Source organism: Polyergus mexicanus, unplaced genomic scaffold, assembly GCF_030449975.1.
Source record: "Polyergus mexicanus isolate NDT 795.1 unplaced genomic scaffold, iyPolMexi1.0 SCAF_9, whole genome shotgun sequence".
NCBI lineage: Eukaryota > Metazoa > Arthropoda > Insecta > Hymenoptera > Formicidae > Polyergus > Polyergus mexicanus.
Window position 1 is genome coordinate 10,052,664 of NW_027223329.1, and position 21,060 is coordinate 10,073,723.

General features: G+C 31.7%; 1 protein-coding gene across 5 annotated transcripts in view; it reads right to left on the minus strand.

Annotated features, from left to right (window-relative positions):
• Window positions 1-21,060, minus strand: part of LOC138936532 (sodium channel protein 60E) — a 54,074-nt gene that overhangs the window by 13,822 nt on the left and 19,192 nt on the right. For all 5 annotated transcript variants that reach the window (XM_070301974.1, XM_070301972.1, XM_070301973.1 and 2 more), the window contains 2 exons: window positions 2,662-2,870; window positions 48-268 (listed from right to left, as the gene is read on the minus strand). In XM_070301974.1, coding sequence (XP_070158075.1) covers window positions 48-268; window positions 2,662-2,870 — 430 coding nt within the window. The remainder of the gene's footprint in view (window positions 1-47; window positions 269-2,661; window positions 2,871-21,060) is intronic.

A 21,060-nucleotide genomic window follows, 5' to 3' on the forward strand; every position in this document is an offset into this window, starting at 1 on the left:
AAGTCGGAAATTATGGTATATGCTCCAGATTAGATTCACTAGATTACCTGGCATAATGGATACAGTCTTAAGTGCTCTTAACACCCTGAACGTCCTGAGACCGGCCAGATTCCCAACTTCCATCCCCATAGTCGCGTATCCGCTAGTAATTACCACGAAGTCCAACCAATTCCATGGATTCCGTAGATAAGTGTACTTGTTCAATATAAATCCCTTCGCTATTGATTTTATCACCATTTCCGCCGTGTATATGCCTAGGAAGACATATCTGGAACATGAAAAACATCGCAAATGCCTGAATTACTTTGAACATCGGATCAATGTGCGTTAACATTTGTTGTCGATATCAATACTATTTATCGTGAAATCAAAATATACAGAATATGCTCGAATTATCGCAATTTTATTACTAATTAATTTCTATGGATTTATTCTATGAAAGTTATCTTTCTCATTCAGAATTTTATTATCTTCGAGAAATTTATTAAATTTTTATATTTTCTGAATAATATTTTCGATATATAAAAACTGCTGCATTTTAAAATATACATAATTACGATTTATAAATCTTTCATCTCAATATTCAAACAATAACGAGATATGTATCATGAATAATTTTGATTTTTTTCTTTTGATCTTGAAGAAAAGTTATATATTTGTATATAATTAAAAATAAATAAGAAATCGACTAATTATAGACACACACACACACACATACATACACAATAATGTTTTTATACGATTGATTAAAAAATATACTTAGTACACAGACTGCTAGTAATCAATTTAATTTTTTCAGTAATATAAGAACATCATGTTTATAAATAGAGTAATAATTTCATGAAAAATCTATGAGAATCATTATATTACATTCTGTTACACATGTTAAATTATTGCGCACAGACTGTTATACAAGAGACATGGAGAAAAATTCTAATTTCATTTTTGAAAATACTAAAAATGCGTTTCCTACATATAAAAAAAAAAAAAAAAAAAAAAAAAAAAAAAAAAAAAATTCTGTTTATTAGTTAACAATTCTGATTGGTCTCCGATTAATTCTGATTGGCGCTAAAAATGAGAATTTTTTGCTAATTTTTCTTCTCCGCCTCTTCGACTTTCGTTCATGCCGGCAAAGAAAGAATTTCAGTCCAATTTATCGAAGCGAGAAGGTGTGCAGCATGAGAAGAGAGAGAGAGAGAGAGAGAGCAGATCTTTAAATCTCCATCTGCGTATCTCGGACGTTGCGCCCTGCGGCATTCCATACCTGCACGGATGCAGCGGCGTGCATCCCACAGCCTGCATTCTGTTCCGAGAGTATGGAATAACCGCGGTGCGGCCCGCCTTTATTTTCGCTTTTGTATGATGCAAGATGAGGTTCTCTCTCCTCTCGCGTAGTTTGCGCGACTCGAATGATTTTAATGAACATTTCGCATGCATGCTTATCGTGAGCATTTAAGTTATCGATTTCCAAATGTTTCCCGTATTATCATTATATTCAGAAATAAATAAAATAATGCAACAACATTAAAATAAAACGATGCTATCTTATAAATATTTTTAGTATGGATGTTGTTCGAGACTCGTATTGTGGTAATACTCCGATCGAGAATTTACTTTGTTATCAAAAATAAATTTTAAATTTGATGTTTCTTCTTTCTCTTTTTTTTTTCATAATATTAATAAGAAAATAAAAATTTTTCAATAAATTGTAAATTATTTGCTCAAAATATACATACATCAAAGCCTCATCCTTAATTGAGTTAAGCCAATTAACTTTACGAAGCAAACTTTAAAGAGATCACTTAATCACCATCCTAAAAGCTCGTTAATTTGACACGCCTTCGCGGCTCAGGTCGCAGTTGCGGAAAATTATAGCGGGACATATTCGGCGGAAGCACGTTAAACGAATTGCTATCCGCAGTTGACGACGAGAACTGTCGCGAGTTACTCGCTAGAGAATACTTAGCTTAAGAGGATTACATGCTAAGTGAACACATATGAAATGAAGGCTGGTTGCATGTTTAAAAAGAACTCGTCAATCCTCGCCGTTAAACTCCTCGAATGCACAGATTTCGATTAATTGATTGAAGTCTAATTCAAGCTTGCAATTAGTTGAGAGCGACACGCACATGCGTTGAACTGTTGAGATTTATTATCAATATTATAATTTCAATAAAAAGTATTGCTTTATTATATTATATAAAGAGATTAATAATTCTCAAGATATTTAAAAAGTAATATAAAAAATATTATTATTCCAAAAAAAAAAAAAAGAAGAAATTGAGATTTTTATGTAAATATTGTACATATTTTTAACGCGTTAAAATATTATTTTATATATGATTTTATGTATTTTAGATGTTAGTAATGGTATCCCATGGTATATGATCATTTTGTTAATTCCTACAAGTTAAACATTAAAAATTAAAAAGCTAAAAGCAAGAAAAAAAATTTTTTAATCAAATTTCTTTCTAAGAAGAAATTAATTTTAAATTTATTAAGAAATACATGTTTTCATTTTTAGAGAAATGCAATTATATTATTTTACATGTATGGTATATTGATATCATAAATAAGTAAGCACAGATTCATTTAGTAATAGTTTACCGCTAATCGACTAGTCATTGCTATTGCATAATCATGAGACGAGTTTATACTTACTCTGCTTCCTCCATGGTTTCGGTCATGGCCAGGAAGACACAATTAAGAAGTATAGTAGTCATGACCACGTAATCAAAGTACTGATTCGTACTTAGAAAGATGCAGAATCGTCGTACAGGATTCCACGGAGAGAATATGAACCAACTATTGGTCGCCGTAAACCTATGGATGTAGTTCTTGCGAAACCTCTTGGACACCACGCAGAATGTCTGAAATAAAAATGTAAATGCGTTTCTGTTATTTAATTTAAATCTGGATTTTTTTAAATCTAGATTCTCTCTTATTGTTAATCGGAATGAAAGAGAATTAAAATAGATTTTTTTTTTACCGCAAGATATTTTCATAATTGATATAGCTAATACAGATAATATGCTTATAAAGAAAATTTACTAAAATACGTAGATTCTCTTTGGTAAAATTTAGAATATAGAGAATTATAAGTTACTCGATAAGCCCTAAAGAGAGTTGCTCCGCTCTGGGACTATAATATATTTACATCAATTTAGCGAGAAAATCAGTGCCCGTTACGAGGACTCTATGTATCTATCAAACAGAACATGTTGCATATCATTTATTTTAAATTAATGACTCATGCAGTTTTATAAGATAAATGATATAAAATTTTTATCGAATAAATACAATAAAGCTAATGAACTTGTTGCGTTTGTGTAATTTTTTAGACACATTGAATATCTTATTAATATTGTTGTAAATCAAATATTTCTTTAGACACAGTGAATATCTTATTAATGTTGTTGTAAATCAGACATTTCTATTAAAATAACTCGAATTCGTATTAATTGAAAAAGATGCCAATTTTTGAGAGGGAGAGAAATATTTTTCTGAGAAATATATTTGTTAAAGCATCTTTGATGTATTGAAAGAAGAATTTTTTGTATCATTTTATCCACGTTCGTTATCCACGTTTATAGTGAGATCGTAGAAAGATGCAACACTCGGCACTTTATTGAATACAGCGCTTAAGTAGAGAGCGCTAGAACAGCGCAGTCTCGAAAAGCGGCAGTGGGTCAGCGTGTAATTATTAATGAATCGTTTCAGCATTCGTAGATAACATCGCACGTCGGCGAATTTAGACAATGAGAGAGGGGGAGGGGGAGGGGGGGGGGTCGCAGGATAATTTTAAAGCCGGCACGCGATTATGTTCAAAACGCTAATTTGTTAACCGCTTCCTCGAGGAAGCATTTCAAGATATTTTTTCCCTCTATTCGCATAAATATTATTGATCCAAATGACCTTAGTCTCTAATTTAGAAGCTTTATTTTTATTATTATTATTAAAAAAAAAAAAAAAAAAAAATCTAGCGTTGCAACTTCAATAAAAGAAAGAAATTGGAAAATAAATTACACAATTTTAGTAATATAATTTAAAAAGAACTCGCATTTCATTTTGCTTAATTAATTCAACTGCTTGTATGACGTTAAGAAGAATTTTGAGATTGATCTATATTTATTCTTTATTTTAATCAATACATATAGTAAAAAAAAACAAAAAAATATACAGTATATTATTATAGTAAAAAATCTTTTTAGAGAATCGAGTTTATAAATAACGTAATATTCTTGTCTTTTCGCAATCGTCTGGCTTTCACTTTCTTCTCCCTTCCCCCCCCCTCCTCTCCCCTCCATTTTAAGATGCGTGCCTTACTTCTTATAGAAATTATCCTGCATACTCGATCGTCGTGAAAAAGCAGCTTTTCGAGTGTCTTATAATCGGGACGCTTTAACGCGATGCGTCGCGTTAAAGGCACATTCCATGCGTCCCCGAGGAGCGCGTCATGTCACGCGTGTTATTCCAGTGGGACGCGCGGCCGACAAGTGGATGCGGATCGATGTTGTCGGACTAGAAAGCGCGAACAATGATATTCGTCGACGGATAATTTTCTATGCGCGCGGCTCGTTTGGCATCGCGTCCGAAAACAGGGCAGCTCGACAGGGATGCTCGTAAACGCGCGTCGCGGAAACGGAAACGAATACTCGTTGGAGTGCGATGCACCGACGGATTATGATAAGATATGCTGCTAATAGCACGTGTCTTTATACTTATCACCTTTCTTAATTTTTTCGATTTGCAATTAAAAATTTCTCTCGTTTGCTGTTTTTTTTTTTTTTTTTTTTTTTCCCCAATCGATCTTTCTAATATAGTATATGAAATATACAAAGTGTTTAAATTATAATAAATTTGTACGCTATATAATGTTTAATAAACATTCTCTTTGTTTATTTCCATTTCTTATTGATTTACGTAAAAAAGAACTGTAGTAGTATAATACCAGTAAATGATATCCGGATGCGCCAGTAGTTACGGTCCGCGAATAGTCAGCCGCGCGATAAATGCATACATTCGCGAGCATGATACGTTTTTAGAAATAAAAAATATATTTTCTTATTTCACAGATTACTAGCAATAATCGTTTAGTGAGAAACATTCATTTAAAAATTCATTACATCTTACATCTCCGAAAGATTTATATTATTCCTCTTTAAAACGACGTGGGTTTCGTAATATCTGGATCTACTACTGCATTTGCGGAAAGCATGTCGTGAACTGTAATCAGACCACAGCGACAAACGCTTTAAATGCTCATGTATGTGATTTACATATGTGTAGCGGTGCATAGGATGCACTTATCTTGATTACTCGGAATGGTTTCACCCTTGTGTCCCTAATCGATCATTCCCTTCTTTGCACAATACGAGAAAGACTGATAAATAAAAAATAGAGTAGAATTTTATTTTTTGTTAAGACCGAAGAAAAATTTGGTATGTTCCAAATATGCAAGTCATTCCAAAGCAGTTTACATAAAATATCTTAAATAATGTTAAGTAAAATGAAACAAATTCTGAAAATAACCTCGACGTGTCAGATTCTGGTAACAGTTAATAATATGCAATTAATACGAAAAAAATTCAAAGAAAAATATAATTGAAAAGTCAAATTTAGATTTTTTCGTTCAAGTATCGCTTATATCAGTGCTTTTTCAATCATTACTTCATAATCAGTCATCATAGAGCAATCTAGCTAATAATTAATCCCTATTTCCTTTGTCAACAAACAAGAATATTCTATTTAAAAAAAATGTAACTCTCATTATCATTACAGTTACACTTACTTTTTTTCGGTAACAATCGTTACTTTTTTCTGTTTGTAACGGTAACGGTCACGAATTAGCCGTTACTTTTTGGTTCTTTGTTATCTTATATCTATTCAATAGACAGATGTATTTTTTGAAAAATATTTTTTAGTCTTCTATCATAGGCTGCATTCTGATAGTCACTGGCAATACTGAAAATCTATAGCAATGTAAATTATAGATTTTACAATACTGTCAGTGAATATTGGAATACACTCTTAATAATATTATCAATATTTAGAAACAATGTTTGATAAAAATTTTCGACAAAATTGAAATTTGTAAATCACAATTTAAATTTCCATAAAGATAAGCGTATTAAAAAGTAAAGATATCAACATAAAAAAAATTAGAATCATTAAATAAGTTTAATAAAAAAAAAAAAAACGCTTGCTATACATATAGAAACTAATTTAGAGTTTGTAACATAGATTATTACATTTAATATTGATTATTAAATAATTTTACAATCTAATAGCTTATTTTAGCATTACAAAAAACAAAAAAAAAAAAAAATAACGAAAAAGTAACGAATTGTTACTTTCTATGTAACAGTAACGGTGTAATGCGTTACTTTTTAAAATCAGTAACGAGTAACGGTAACGAGTTACTTTTTATAAAAAATAATAGTAACGGTGGTAACGCGTTACTTTTATAGAGTAACGTTCCCAATCCTGGTATGAGATTATAGCCGTTCTATGGCACACACGTAATAATCTAATCTTCGCTCCACCTGCACTCTTTAGCTTTTCAGTTCCCCGAGGGAAGTCATCGATGTCATCTGACAGCGAAGACATCAAAACCGACTTGACCGCGCGCGATGGCGCGCTTCCGGCGGGGACGCATGTATTATTTATCTAGAACAGAGAGAGATGTATGTGCGAATGCCAAGCGATACTTCGTACTCGACGTTGACCTGGTTGGTGAGTTGGTCGGCCGTTGGTCGGCTGGCTGGTGCACGTGTTGCTCGCACGGAACATTCAAGCCGCGGATCGATATTTAGTCGGAGCAACGAAAAGCGCCAGTTTCCGATAAGGGTGATGATGATTATGTTATCCAATCTGTTCCCTGTTTGCGAATCGAATACATCACGGATCTCGAAGTGATATTAGAATTCACACTCAATGTCAGTGTTCGACTACCATTTAGGTAGCAATCTCTTTTTCGAGCTATTTTTAGGAAGGTGGGAACGAGCCGCATGATGCCTATTTAGATGTAATCTAAACACGGATATAGAGTCTAATATAGTAGAGATATGTTAACGGCTGATTGCACTAAGACCTCGGTTAATGCCAAGTCAAGCGATCAAGGGTTAAAGGCGTCAAACCAAACAATCAACAAGATATTATCCTTTATGCAAGCTGACCCTTCTCGTCATATATGATAGTATCTATGCATATACATAATTACGATCCAGAAATACTAATTATACCGTAGAATACAATGCCTATAGATATTTGAGAAGCGACAGAATAGGAGACATATAATTTTTGAATTTAAAATTATAATTATTAACTAGCAAAATAACAAATTTTATTTTCAATTTTTTTTTTTACTATTTCTTTACTATTTATTAATAATTACATATTTTCAAATATATAGTTTTAAATTCTCAAAATTATTTCGAGATATCTTAATGAATCCACTATCGATTACATACATCGGTAAATATACATCTAAATTGCCATGATTTGCGTACTGATAGTGATAAAGTAATTATTTTATAATCAATCAATTCTAGTTGATTTCATTGCCTCAAACTTTTTCGATGCTTCGAGTTTGAACGGCGTACATGAAACTCTAAATAAGTTATTTTTGCGTGGTTTTTAGCTAAAATATGTATCGAACACAGTCGAGGATTAATAACATCTCGATAGAGCCGTCTCTATCGCAATAAAGAAAGAAAGTATCAATCCTCAGTATCAATATAATCAAAATCCATGATCCTTTATAATTTTGACGATACATTATTTTATGGAACTAAATTTTTTTATATAATACATTAAATTGCTTAAAAAAATTTCTCTTACACTTAAAAATATCTCTTCAAATGCGAAGAGAATGATAAGAGCGTTTATCCTTTTCCATATAGATGAACTCGATTCAGAGCGAACTACTGGCAAAAATATCATTACGACCTGTTCACAGACCCGGCGGAACAATTATTGTTATCAGATTCGTCTGTTCGAAAGTTTTTGCAACCTCGCGGCCGTGCATTTTACAACAAGATTAAAAATCCTCGGGAAAAAAAGCTCGCTCTGGAAAAGGCGAAACATCGTCGTTAAGCGAGCAACCACGTATTTATTATCACTTCGTCGTCGAAACGATACTAGCTCATCCTGTAAATCTAAAAATGAATTTATGATCGTGTTCTCGATCAGGAGCTGAACATTTTTTTGGATAGCTGGTAATTAAATAAAGATTATGACAATTTAAAACTATGAATTGGTTATATATATTACAAAATTTGCATCATAAAATATATGTTACTTGAAAAAGATTTACTCGATTTGAGCCTTGACTTTTAAAAATCTACAGATAAAAATCAATCGTATCACGTATATGTATAAATGTAAAAAATAAAATTTATTTTAGATAAATATTAATTTGAGATATTTTAATTAAAATTTAAAGCAAATTCGCGCATTAAATTAGAAATGAATGTTAATGATTCAAATTGAAATTAATCAAAAACTGTTTGAAATATATTTAAGGTTTACGCAAGCTTTTTATCGAAGAGAAGAAATTGCATCTGCGCAATGTAGATTTCTAACAAATGACAGCGAAACGCACGTACAATGTGGCAATTTGTTCCGCTCGGTAGGACATACCACTTTACATCGAGTAAAGCTGAATGGTTGGTAGATACACGTTGTATGTCTGCCGCGAATAAGTATATTGCTACGCGATACGGTGATCCCGTTGTTCGTCACGAGTAAAAAATATGCCGTATGTAAAAGCATATATATGAAAATAATATATAGCAATATATTAAATTAATGTTTTACAAAAATAAAATAACGGAGCAAGAATAATATATTCGTTATCTCGAAAGGAGGGATATAAATATGCTTAATGTGTTTGCACATTTTCGCCTTTAAAGTTTATCTAAACTTTGATTAATTTTATGAAACGCAGATTGATCTCAAGCATAATATTTCCTCCCTTGATTAATTAATCTTCGTTAATTCAGTCAAGAGAGTTTATCAGAGCTTCTTTTTATCCGTCTTAGTGCGCCCGGCGTGTCAGTAGGAAATTCTGTGATTATCGTTAAAATAAATAAGCGATTGATAACGATCGGTTTAACAATTTTTAATATTTTACGGACGCAAATTTATTTAGAGCTCGATATGAGTTTTTCAGAAGCATCGACGAAGCTCGAGACGGTGAAATCAACCAAAATCGATTTTGACCAGAAACGAATGGCTTTATCGATTTATATAGAAATTTGACAGAAATTTATATTAAATATGTACACGTATGACATACACGTTTGTGTATAATATAGCGTACGGTTGATCCAGTAATAACGTCCGATTGTACTAGATACGTGAGTGATAATGCTTTAATTACATTTATGATCGCGCGTCCCCTTATCCACAAATAAAAACATTTGCAATCTTTTAATTTCCCGATTTAACAACGAAAGATAATGTGTTATAAAAATAAATCCTAATTCATCGCGTGACTCATTTACGGTAAGTCTCAGTAAGCGAATTCCGAGTATCTGTGTTAATTAGCTTCTACAGATTAACTTGTACAACTCGAGATATCATTGATATCTGTGTCGTGCATTTTTCTATATCTCCTGTAGAGTCTATAAATCATCAGAGATCTTATAGAGCAAAGTTTCCCTGAGTTCTGGCTGTGTCAGCAAGGATCAGATCATTAGAGAATAACAGACGACAATTTACGGAATTGAGATTTGTTCCATCGTTAAATTGCTCGATGCATTCAAACTAATAGTGAACAGACGATGAACAGAAATTGAACATCGCAGTTGAATTTTCGAAGCCGTAGCCGTTAAATATAAAGTTGAAGACATTTGTTGAAGTCGGTATCGATTAATTAAAATCTTTAAAATCATTTTATATACGAGATAACGATAAAGTCACATGATGAGTTTCAGCGATATAAATCCTTCTTTCAGGAGTGTGTTATAAACTAAAACCTGTGCGATATCGGTAGAAGCGTAACATGTACAAACCGTTAATCTATCGAGAACTGTCAGCCAGCGAGTTTTATTATCAATTTTATTCTTGTCAATCGTCTTTAGATTTCTCTCTTTTCTTATGTCGTCTATCTTTTCTCGCGAGCTTCTCGTTAAAATTATTCCAGCGACATTTAAACTTTATACACGTTTATTATATGAATGGAGAAAAATAAGAAATTAATTGAACGATATTAATATCTATATCAAGGATAGAACGTCGAAAAGATTTTAGAACTATCGATTATTTGTTCGCACTCGGAAAGGTTTTAAAATTTTTCCATTTTTCCCAGGACGTTTTTTCTCGATTTCTACATTTTGGGAGCAACTTTTTGCGACGAAAATGCGCGCTTTTCACCACATTCGCTGTATCTCGGCCGTTCTTTTACCGGGTTGTCCTAATGCGGATATATCGTTATAACGTTCCGTCGTCTACATGGATCCCCCGTTATCCCATTGTGAAAAGATTTCCAATAGACCTCGTCAACGTCCCTTTCACACCAGACTTCACAACGGCTGTTTGCATTCGACCGTATGTGGCGTATATACGGCTGCAATATATGTATATCTATCTGACGTGAGACTTCGTTTATGTTACACGTATACCGTGGAATCGTATCGCGCCGAAGCTTTCGTGCCTCCGTATCGGACAATAGAAATTCCGCGGAATGTGTGTACGTCTATTTGGCCATACTATAAATAATGATTTCATTAAGTCAACAGGCAGTGCTATCGTTGATCGTCGCCACGGCCTTCGATTGCGTTAAACTCGTGCTGCCGATAACCGGATGTATACCCGGAGTTCGCCATGTTATTGCGACCGCGTCAGAAAGATAAGCGGTTCATAATTCTTGTAAAAATATTTAATAATCGATTAGATTATTAAAACGATATTGTATGACTTGCGTAGAATATCGTGAGACGATAAGTTTCCATTTGTTACAATTGGGGGGATTCGGCTTTTTATAAAAATCTTTAGAAACGAATGTGGGTTGGACAGACCTCCAAGTAACGATCGATATATTAAGGGTCGGGATAAGCAGGGGAGAAAGAAATGAATGCAACCCTATTTTCACATTGACAAACATTGCGAAAGATTTATTTTCGGCTTTCCAGGGGATAGGGACGGACTTTTATTATAAAACAAAAACTTATCCCTATTACGATACACACGACGATCGTAACATACGATCTGGTTTACATTGAAGACTATAGTTTATCCTTTGCCGGATGATGTTTGGATTTCAAATATAGGATATAAGAGCAAAAAAAAAAAATAACTATAAGGAAACGGGATAAAGGCCATCGGGGGACTCTTAAAAAACATAATTTTCTCAGAGAAAGCGAATACTTATATTAGCACATGTCATATGTGTTAATGGTAAATCTTTCGACACTTATTGTTAAAGAGCGATTTCTGAATGATTATGTTCACAAACTTGTATGAACGACTTGTATACGCGATAATATAATATAAAGAAATAAAATATAAAGAAACCCTTATTTTCTCTTGCTGTATACCCGATAAGAATCGTTTTTCGATTGCATACACGTATAAAGTTAAATGTTTAACGATGGATAAATGTTCGATAAAAAGAAATCTTCTTATCGCTATGGCCTGATTGAAAATAATCTTCGAATCTTACGAATGGAGAAAATGTATATATAGATGATCCGTATTTAGAACACGCCTGCAAGATCGTCGGCGGATATAAGCCGCCTAGTCGATCGATTTCGGTAGTTGTCCACTATATATTAGTGCTGCGAGATAGATAAACATTCATGTTTTCGAAAGGATCTTCGAAGAAGAACATTTCAAATATATTTTATCGCGTCACAGAGATATAAAGATTATATTTATTTAATATTTTTTATCTATTCAGATTAATTTATTCATGTAACAAAATAATTCATAATTTGCATTCTTCAATATTTTTTCGTTTTTTTATAATATAAAATAGTTAAGATATAATAAAGAATAAATATTATAATATTTTTATATTTTTTGAGATAAATGCGACACGGATCTTGTTAAATATTCAAGCCCAAATAAGTGTAATGAGATGTTAACAATTTTTAAAGTCATTTTTTAGAGAAACAGCTGGAAGATACTTAATATCAGTTTGAAGTTTATTTTATATAGTTGAGACGTGTACTTGTTCCCATATTTCGCTTCAATTATGTCAATATGTTTAAAAGTTTCGTTATTTCCGCATCGATAGAGAGAGAGAGAGAGAGAGACAATTACCATAATACATCACGTAATCTATTTCAATTGAATTGTCCAGTGTAAATTGCGCGTCCTATTTATTGGACATCGCATTATATTATCAATTGTAACTAGCGTCGTAAAGCATACTCCCGCGATTGACACAATTTAATCAGATGCTGTGAGCCACGTATAGCCGCGCTATTCATCAATTCAAATAAACCGCAATCAAAGTTGCGCAATGCTTGTCAGATATATTCCACGATATCATGGAAAAGACGATAACAGGTACACTCTGCTGATGCGATTTTGCTCCGTGTCCGTGTACCTGGCATTGCGCGCGATCCGCATATCTACCCTTGTCGCAAACACGAAACGAAACTCGGAACTTATCAATGCAATACAGTGATTGCATGTATGTGATCCCCAAATTGTACCTATAAATATATTTTTAGAAATTCGTTTCTACGCGTTTTCTACAAACATCTGCGCGCGAATTCTCCTCTAACCCGTATGATGTATATTCGTATAAAGTCGAATAAGACAAGTTGTCAAATTTCAACTTTTAAAAAGATTTAATTTAACGCTTAAAATTGTAAAAATATTTATATATAACGGTTATGCGAGAAGATGCTATTCACATTTACAAAATTTAGATACGATTATATAATTTTTATGCTTATGCATGGAATGTAAATTTAATATTCTGTTTAACTTGAAAAATATTCCCAAAATAACTAAAATAGATATACATTCTTACTTATTTATATATTTGAAATAAGATTAAAATTCTGTCTTTACAATGGAATGATGTATTAGATTATAAGCAATTAAAGATTTGAAGATGCTTTAAGAATTAAATTTTTTAAATTTAAAAAGCAAAAACAAATTTTTTTTATATACTTTTTATTGAACTTTAATGCATCTATTACCACGTGGAATACATGGATTATATATAAACTGTATAAACTATATGTACTACAAATCGATAAATAAAAGGCAGATGGCTTTATTCTATATTATCTCCTTCACAGTTGTCAAACAGAAAAGAACTTGACAGATGGGAAGGTATAGGTATGTCTTTTGCTCATAAAATTAACAGGGGAAGAAACTTTTGTTTCTTTATATCATATAAAATATCGAGGTAGAAAAACGTTTTATATGAAAAAATAACAAACTCGCGGTACTTTATGAAAGGATAAAATTAGTATTGCTTCATTGCGCGTGCAAAATAAATGATTCGACAAAAAATATCTTGCTACACTCATATAATAACGCATTCAAGAATATCACTATCACAACATAATATGAAATAACTTTAATTCCTAGGAAAGAGAGAATTCGAATTTTATATTCGTAAATATAACAAAATATTATTTTTTAATTAAAAATTTTTTAATGTATTATATATCGTTATCCTTTCATATATATTATATAAAATTTTTGATAAGCGCATTTTATGTATAATATTATAAATAAACTTGACAAAAAGGTTCTATTATGCCTAATAATAATAATAATAATAATAATAATAATAATAATAATAATAAAAAATAAAAAAATGTTATCAATAAAAACAAGTATTTTTAAACCGGCATTACATATAGATATCGATGAAAATTATTGCGGAACAAATGTCATTCGTGCGAGATGGTCGCGTCTCTGGAAAATAGTAGCAAATTACAACCTCGCTTTATCACGTTGACTGCATATTCCTATGACACACTTTGCCGCGGCATGCGGATAAATTATCGATAGTTTGTATCGCGTGCAGATGCCGCGTTAGTGATAAATTCCGCTACTAATTCTGTGCATCATTGGTACGATGCACATTATATGCGACGAGAACGACGAATTCTTCTTTACACAGCAGAGCTTCGATTCGCTAAGAGCGTTTAAAATGTCTTTGAGAGTGCATTTGCGGGAAACGGAACGCGGCGCTAATGTAAATTATGGAACGCGAACGTCTAACTGTCGTCGTTCATTGCAGTTATATAAGGTGCTCACTTTTTTTTTTTAACACGTTGATGAATATACAGAATTGATAGAATCCTGTTTCTCGCGAGATGATGTACTCTTCTTGTCAAAGTTTATATTTAAAATCAACTGATTAACTGTTCGAATCATAATGTATTAGAAATTATATTAAAATTTAATATAAGGGGTAAACTCGCGAGAGAATAATCTCGAGAAATATTGTATAAATGTTCGCCTCATACGGATAATTTTAAGAAATCAAATATAGAGCAATAAATATAGAGCGTACACATATAAAAGGAAGTACCAATAGCTAAATTGAATAATTTTTATAAAATATCTGCATTCGACAAATATTATCGTTGCGCCGTGAGACCGCGTTAAATTGCTAACGACCGCGCGTTATAAAATAATAACGATACTTGTTCATGCAATGATCGTTGATGGAAGTTAATTTTATTGGCGAACTGCGTCGGAGAAATTGGACAGACGAGTTTTGCGGTCGTCGCAATTTTTTTTATTACACAAGCGACTCTTTTATCATGCGAAAACTGAGCGTATGCGAATATCAGCATCCGATTGCAATAATATTAATTATTTATGCTGTAATTGACAATTAATTTTCATTTACTATACTTTATAGATTTACGGAATTTAATAAGTACTAATTCTGTCTGAGCAATGATTAATCTCAGTTAAAAACGTCCAACGTTTATCCGCCTATTGATGTTTGCTGACGTTATTATTTACGAGGCCATTAATCATGTAATTTGACTACACAATCCTCGATGTTCCGAGCAACTTGATTAACATGTAACGATCCACAAATGTGCCATAGTGAGGATTATGATTGGTTTCTGGCAATCTACAATTCCTCAATAGCTCTGTAACATTAATCCTAAGAATGACAAGATATTCATTACTATGTATCATTTATCGTTGAAAACATATCCATTATTCCAAAAAGAGATTTACTTTTTCAAAATACCAGATTCGGTTACAAAATTGAATATCACACAATGATTTCACAAATCAGTTTCGTAATATTATTTATATTCTCATACAAAACATTTTCTCTCTAATTTGCAGTACATGTGCAATGAAAGAAAGAGAAAAACGTTCAAAAATATAAAGTTATTTAACATTAAATATCATATAAATTTATAGATTAAATCTCAAGAATACAAATTAAATCGCGACGCTCTACATAAAAATTATATGTTATTATATGAGAAGGAAATTTTATTTGCATGATATTTTCACTAGCGATTTTATATGTCTGACGTTTTTATCTTCAATTCCACACGGATGACAATTCTTTTTAGCAATATATCTATTCGCGGAAAGTGAAAAGTGTTGCCTGTTTACTTTATCGAGACATTGCTAATCAAGTATTAATATGCATAGTAATGTGGCGCGATTCAACTCATGACGGTACATTATTATCTCGTGGAATCGTTAATGTCCCATTGTCTGTAACCAGGGCATCGCAAACGTAACAGGCGGTGTCGCATTAACGACCGTAATCGATTTCCAAGGAGAAATTGTTATTCTTTTTTTCTTTCTTACACATGCGAATGAAAAAGAGAGGGGTAAATACTCAACAAAAAATATTTAAAAAAAAAAAAAAAAAATATTTTTATGCAAGAGATTTTATGCGAATCAGTATTTATGCGCTCTCAGTTGTCAAAAATTAAAAACAAAGAAACATTGCTAAAAACAAAGAATAAAAAAAACCATACGGAAAAGCATGAACTCTTTTCCTTATTTCCTTCGCGAAAAACAAAAAGAGGAAGAATATGGCAAGAACAGAAACTTCCATCATTCCTTTCTTTTCTTCCTCTCTCTGTCTGTTTTCCTCTCTTCGGAACATATAATTCACCGCGCCGACATGATAACAGAAAATGCTGTAAGAGAAATAGTCCTCACGTACAAAATAGCATTTAAAATATTGCCATGAACTCCGAAAATCGAATCATTCGATCAGGCTATCCATTACCTCCTTTCCCCTGTGATCCTCACGAGATAATTAAAAAAAATTATTTATACGATTTTTTTATATAGATTTTTATTTCGCAATAGGTATTTATAAATGTTTCTATTTTTACAAATGAAATAGAAACTATTGCGTCTTTTTCACGTACTCATTTTATTTTACACTTATTTAATATATTTTATTAAGACATTTTAATGTTTATTTAGAGAAGATTTCTTTCCGGAAAACGGTTTCCCATTAGATCGTAAAGCGGAGCATTCAAAATAAAGACGAAAATATTAAAATAGCGGAGTAAAACTCATTTCCATCGTTGACTAATTTCGTATTGTGTAGAAACACTGAAGTTTCACAACGAGAATGCATTCATTATTGTAATGTCCAAATGACGTTCGACAAAATAAGATAATAAGATCGTATACTCATTCACTCTCTCTCTCTCTCTCTCTCTCTCTCTCTCTCTCTCTGTAGCATTTAAACAATATCATTCAAGAATATCAATCAAGTAATTTTAAAATAAGACTTAAGATAAGACTGTTTACAATTTACAAAAGAACATCAGGAGCAATAATCAAAGACATAAAGAAATTACCACCCTCGTTGATTTTTCTCATACTTTGCGATAATGCTTCTGACGTGCCAACAGCCCCTAATGGCTGAATAATAAGAGATATTACTACCGCGCGAAGAGGCAGTTTGCAGCAAATGAACCGATTTTTAGATTGAACGCGGATGTAATAAAAAAATGTGAATATTTGGAAATCAAATGTATAATATATACTCTAAAAATATTATCTTACTACAAAATGTAACTTTATTTCATCTCCATTATAAACGTATCTTTTTTAATCTTAATTTAGTATTCTATTTAGTAACTTTATCGTTTTTCAACCAGATTATAGAGATTCTCATCGTTTCTCTTTGGCATGCCATAAAATTCTGTTTCTCACCAGGAAATTGTTATTACGTGAAATTAATGGTTCTGTCTCTCTCACAGTGTGTACAACTATAACTTATAACAATCGTTATAAAGTCTCAAAAAAGTTTCAAAATTTATCAATAAATTTTATTAAATTCGAAAATTGAACGGAACAATTATAGTTATATGTATCCTATTTATTTTATTTTTCATGAAAAATATAAGAGAGGATACGTTACTAAATTATCAACACATAAGATAAATCATAAATAAGATAATTATGTATATAAGAATATCAGAAAGAATTTTAGAAATTTTCTTTGGTAGCTGATATGCAAAGTTCTTTTCAGTCTCTTTATCAACAAATGCTTCAGACGCAACCAACGACTTTTGTTATCGTTTGCTAAAATCTGCACGTTTCTCTTTCATGCGCTACGTTCTTAAGGTAGAAGGGACAAGCAAAATGATCGAAGTACCTTCTCGTAACAATACGTCGCTACAGAGCCTATACGAATTTTGCTGCCGCTTGGGGTGAGATTGCGTCAAAAGGGCTCGCGTGATCACGTGATTCATGGAAATTAAATGTCCCGTGTGGCAAATGTAGAAGCAAGCGGCCAGCAAGTATCGTAACTTTTGTACGTTTAAATAACCTTGATGTTTTATTTATCATTGATATTTTACGTGACTCTACGCTACGAGATTATAATATTCGATGTTAATTTATTTCAAATTATGAATAGTCTTAATATATTAAAATCAATATATAAATTATTCCTCTTTTATAGAACATTATCAAGAAATTTTTTTATAATTTTTAATCTGCCAAAATTATGTAGATTTATTTGTTCAAATTAATGAGAAAAAGAAGAGGCAACATCTGACATTAAAAAAACTTTAAACTAAAATAAATCTATAAGAAGTGTTACAAGACTTTGTTTTTTAATGTATTCTACATCGACTTTACTTTGACAGAAATTTCTCTTACGGGGTTTATTTATACCAAATAATTTAGCATTTGAGGAATGTCGACAAGTGAATTCGTCGCTGTAAACATTTTCGTCAAGGAAAACTCATCCACTCTAGAGAATTTGCCTTTAAAAACTTTTCTGATGATCCTAAACTGTATTATATAGCAAAACAATTAAATCCCGTCGATTCGAATAAATTTGAGAAAATGGAATTAAAGAAAAACTATCTTTATTTTTGTGCATATATGACAGAGATCTTTTGATTTAAAAATTTGTAGTATTCGTTTGTTCTCTCTCTTGCTATCAATCTTACACAATTGTATTTCAAGAGCGTGAAATTATCGGATTCAGCCGCTGAGTTTTGCTCTAACAATAAGGTAGAATTATTCAGTGTGTAGCGAATAATGGAAACAGTTAATCTAGAGTGCAGATGTTAAAAAAATAGCGAATCCGTGAAAATTATATTATAAATATCGAATATCGGATACGATTAAATTCGAAATGAAGAAATCAAGCGTTTTCGAAATTTTCAAAATCGAAATTTTGGATTTCTGATATAATTCAAGATGAAAATCAAGATGATTATGAGATTTTGAATGAATAGTAAAAAAATTACGTAAGATATCTTAAATTGTTCGGCTGATTGTCATCCCTGCATCTCTGCAGAGATGAATCTTATCTCTTATAGTTGAAAATTTATTAGAAGTTTTTCCAACTATTAAAATAAATGTATATGTAAATATTGCAAACAATTCTCTCTCTTTTTCGTGATAAAACGTGGGAAAACGTATAGAAACGATGTAGATGGTCGTACTAAAATGTAGAGTTCTTGGATTTCACGATAAACGATAGCGAGACAATATTCTTGTCCCGTATTTCTTTCTTGCCAAATTGTCAATTTGCATACATACGTAGTCGACAGACGAAGAAAATGTCGTCGATCGTGTATCGCGTACGTGATCCGCCTATAAAGTTTAGAAGAAATATTAAAATAATATTGAAAGCTTGGGTCTCATAAAAAATTTTTTTGTACTAGAGAGAAATTCTAAACAATTATATTCACAATATCCTCATTTGTATCCAATTGTAAAAATTTATCTTTCTTTAAACACACACAAAATGGAATAATTGTAGACATTTCAAAAAGCGGATCATTTCTCGTTCAATTTATATCACTTCAAATTACTTTTTTCTCATTTTAAAGGAAGTAAAAGAATAATTATACATTCTTCGAATAATCTGCTTTCAGAATTGCAATTATTTTCTCTGCTAATCGAATTTTATTACTCTTTTTAACTAAATCGCAATATATCTAGAATATTATATATATTTATCTAAAATTATATTTTTATATATATATAAAAAAAAAAAAAAAAAAAATAAAATAAAAAAAAACCTGTTATTTTGTTTATCGCAAATGTATAAAATTAATAATAAAAATCTCTCACATAAAAAGTACAAATACATTCCAAATTCAAAATCATCTTGCAGTCTGTTTCATTATCGTGTAAATTGTGCAGTGTATTTTTGCGATTCATTATATGGTATATTAATATAGTGGAAAATGCACACGCTGGAGTATTAACGTAATTACCGTAAAGTAGTTTACTTATAGGATGAAAGAGGCAGCCGAGAATCTGATAATGTTAACGATGATGCCAGCTGATCCAAAAAACTGTGGGAGTTTCTTTCAAAACGCGCGTGTTAGCGGCAGCGAAGCGTTGCATAACCCGATAAATAATGTTTTTCTACTGTCGCGAGGGTGCGACGTTTATTCTCTCGAACCGCGCGATATTAAAGATACATTAACTTGCCTGGTGGACCGATAGTTTTTTTAATCTGGTCGTGACAGGAGAATAACACGAAAGAAATATGACGGCGCACTCCTCTCGGTCTTTTCATTTGAAAAGGCGAGCGTGCGAGGAGAACAATAACAACTTGCTAGTCGTTCAAGAAAGATTCATTGCTTCCCTGCATAGAGAATCTAACGAGCTTTATTGAAGCTTAAGTTTTTCCCTCATCAGTCGTGGTGACGTTGGTATTGAACCGGTACTCGAGTATCGTGAATAAATGAGTACTCGTGCGTACAAACACATATCCGCTATAATAATTTACGAGTGATAAAATATAATGTGAAAGTATGTTAATCTCTACACGTTGCAATATTTTATATTGTTTCTTTATAATCACTTGAAAGATTAATTAAGTTAAATATTTCAATAAATATATATATCGAGAATAATGTATCGCACAAATATTTGCGCGTGTTAGTTTTTATATATTCTTGAGATATATATGTAAAGAAAGTCGAAATTAAAGAGAATATATCAATAATAGATAATTATTTCAAGTCTTATATAACTGGTTTGGTATATATAGCGAGACGAATATACATATACACATATAACACTTCACACACAGCCGGGAAATTATGCGCAGCTACAAGGATGATTAAAGCGTTTAATAATAACCGTTGGAAACTAAAAGTAAACCAGACGATGTCTAAGATCGATGTAGCGTAAAGACAAGGGACGGTGCTTGGGAAAGGGATGCGCTTGATATAAAACGGTTTTTATATGATACCTCTCTAATCACTAGAAAAAAAATCTGTAACTGCATAAGTTTGTGAGGAATATATAAATATATTTAAATACACACACACACACAAATGTGTACAGATTTTTTTTTGTAGTAATTCGAGAGGTATCATATAAAAACCGTTTTATATCAAGCGCATCCCTTTCCCAAGCACCGTCCTTTGTATATGTTATATTTTTAGAGACACACACACACGTGTGTGTGTGTGTGTCTCTAAAAATATAAGTACATATATGTTATGTGTAGATATGTTATAAATGTATGTATATGTTAAAAAATTTTTATAAAAAAAAATTTATTAAAAAAAATTTATTTTATCAAACATAAAGAACCGATAGAATATTATTGCCTTCAAAATAACAAAGAAAACAATC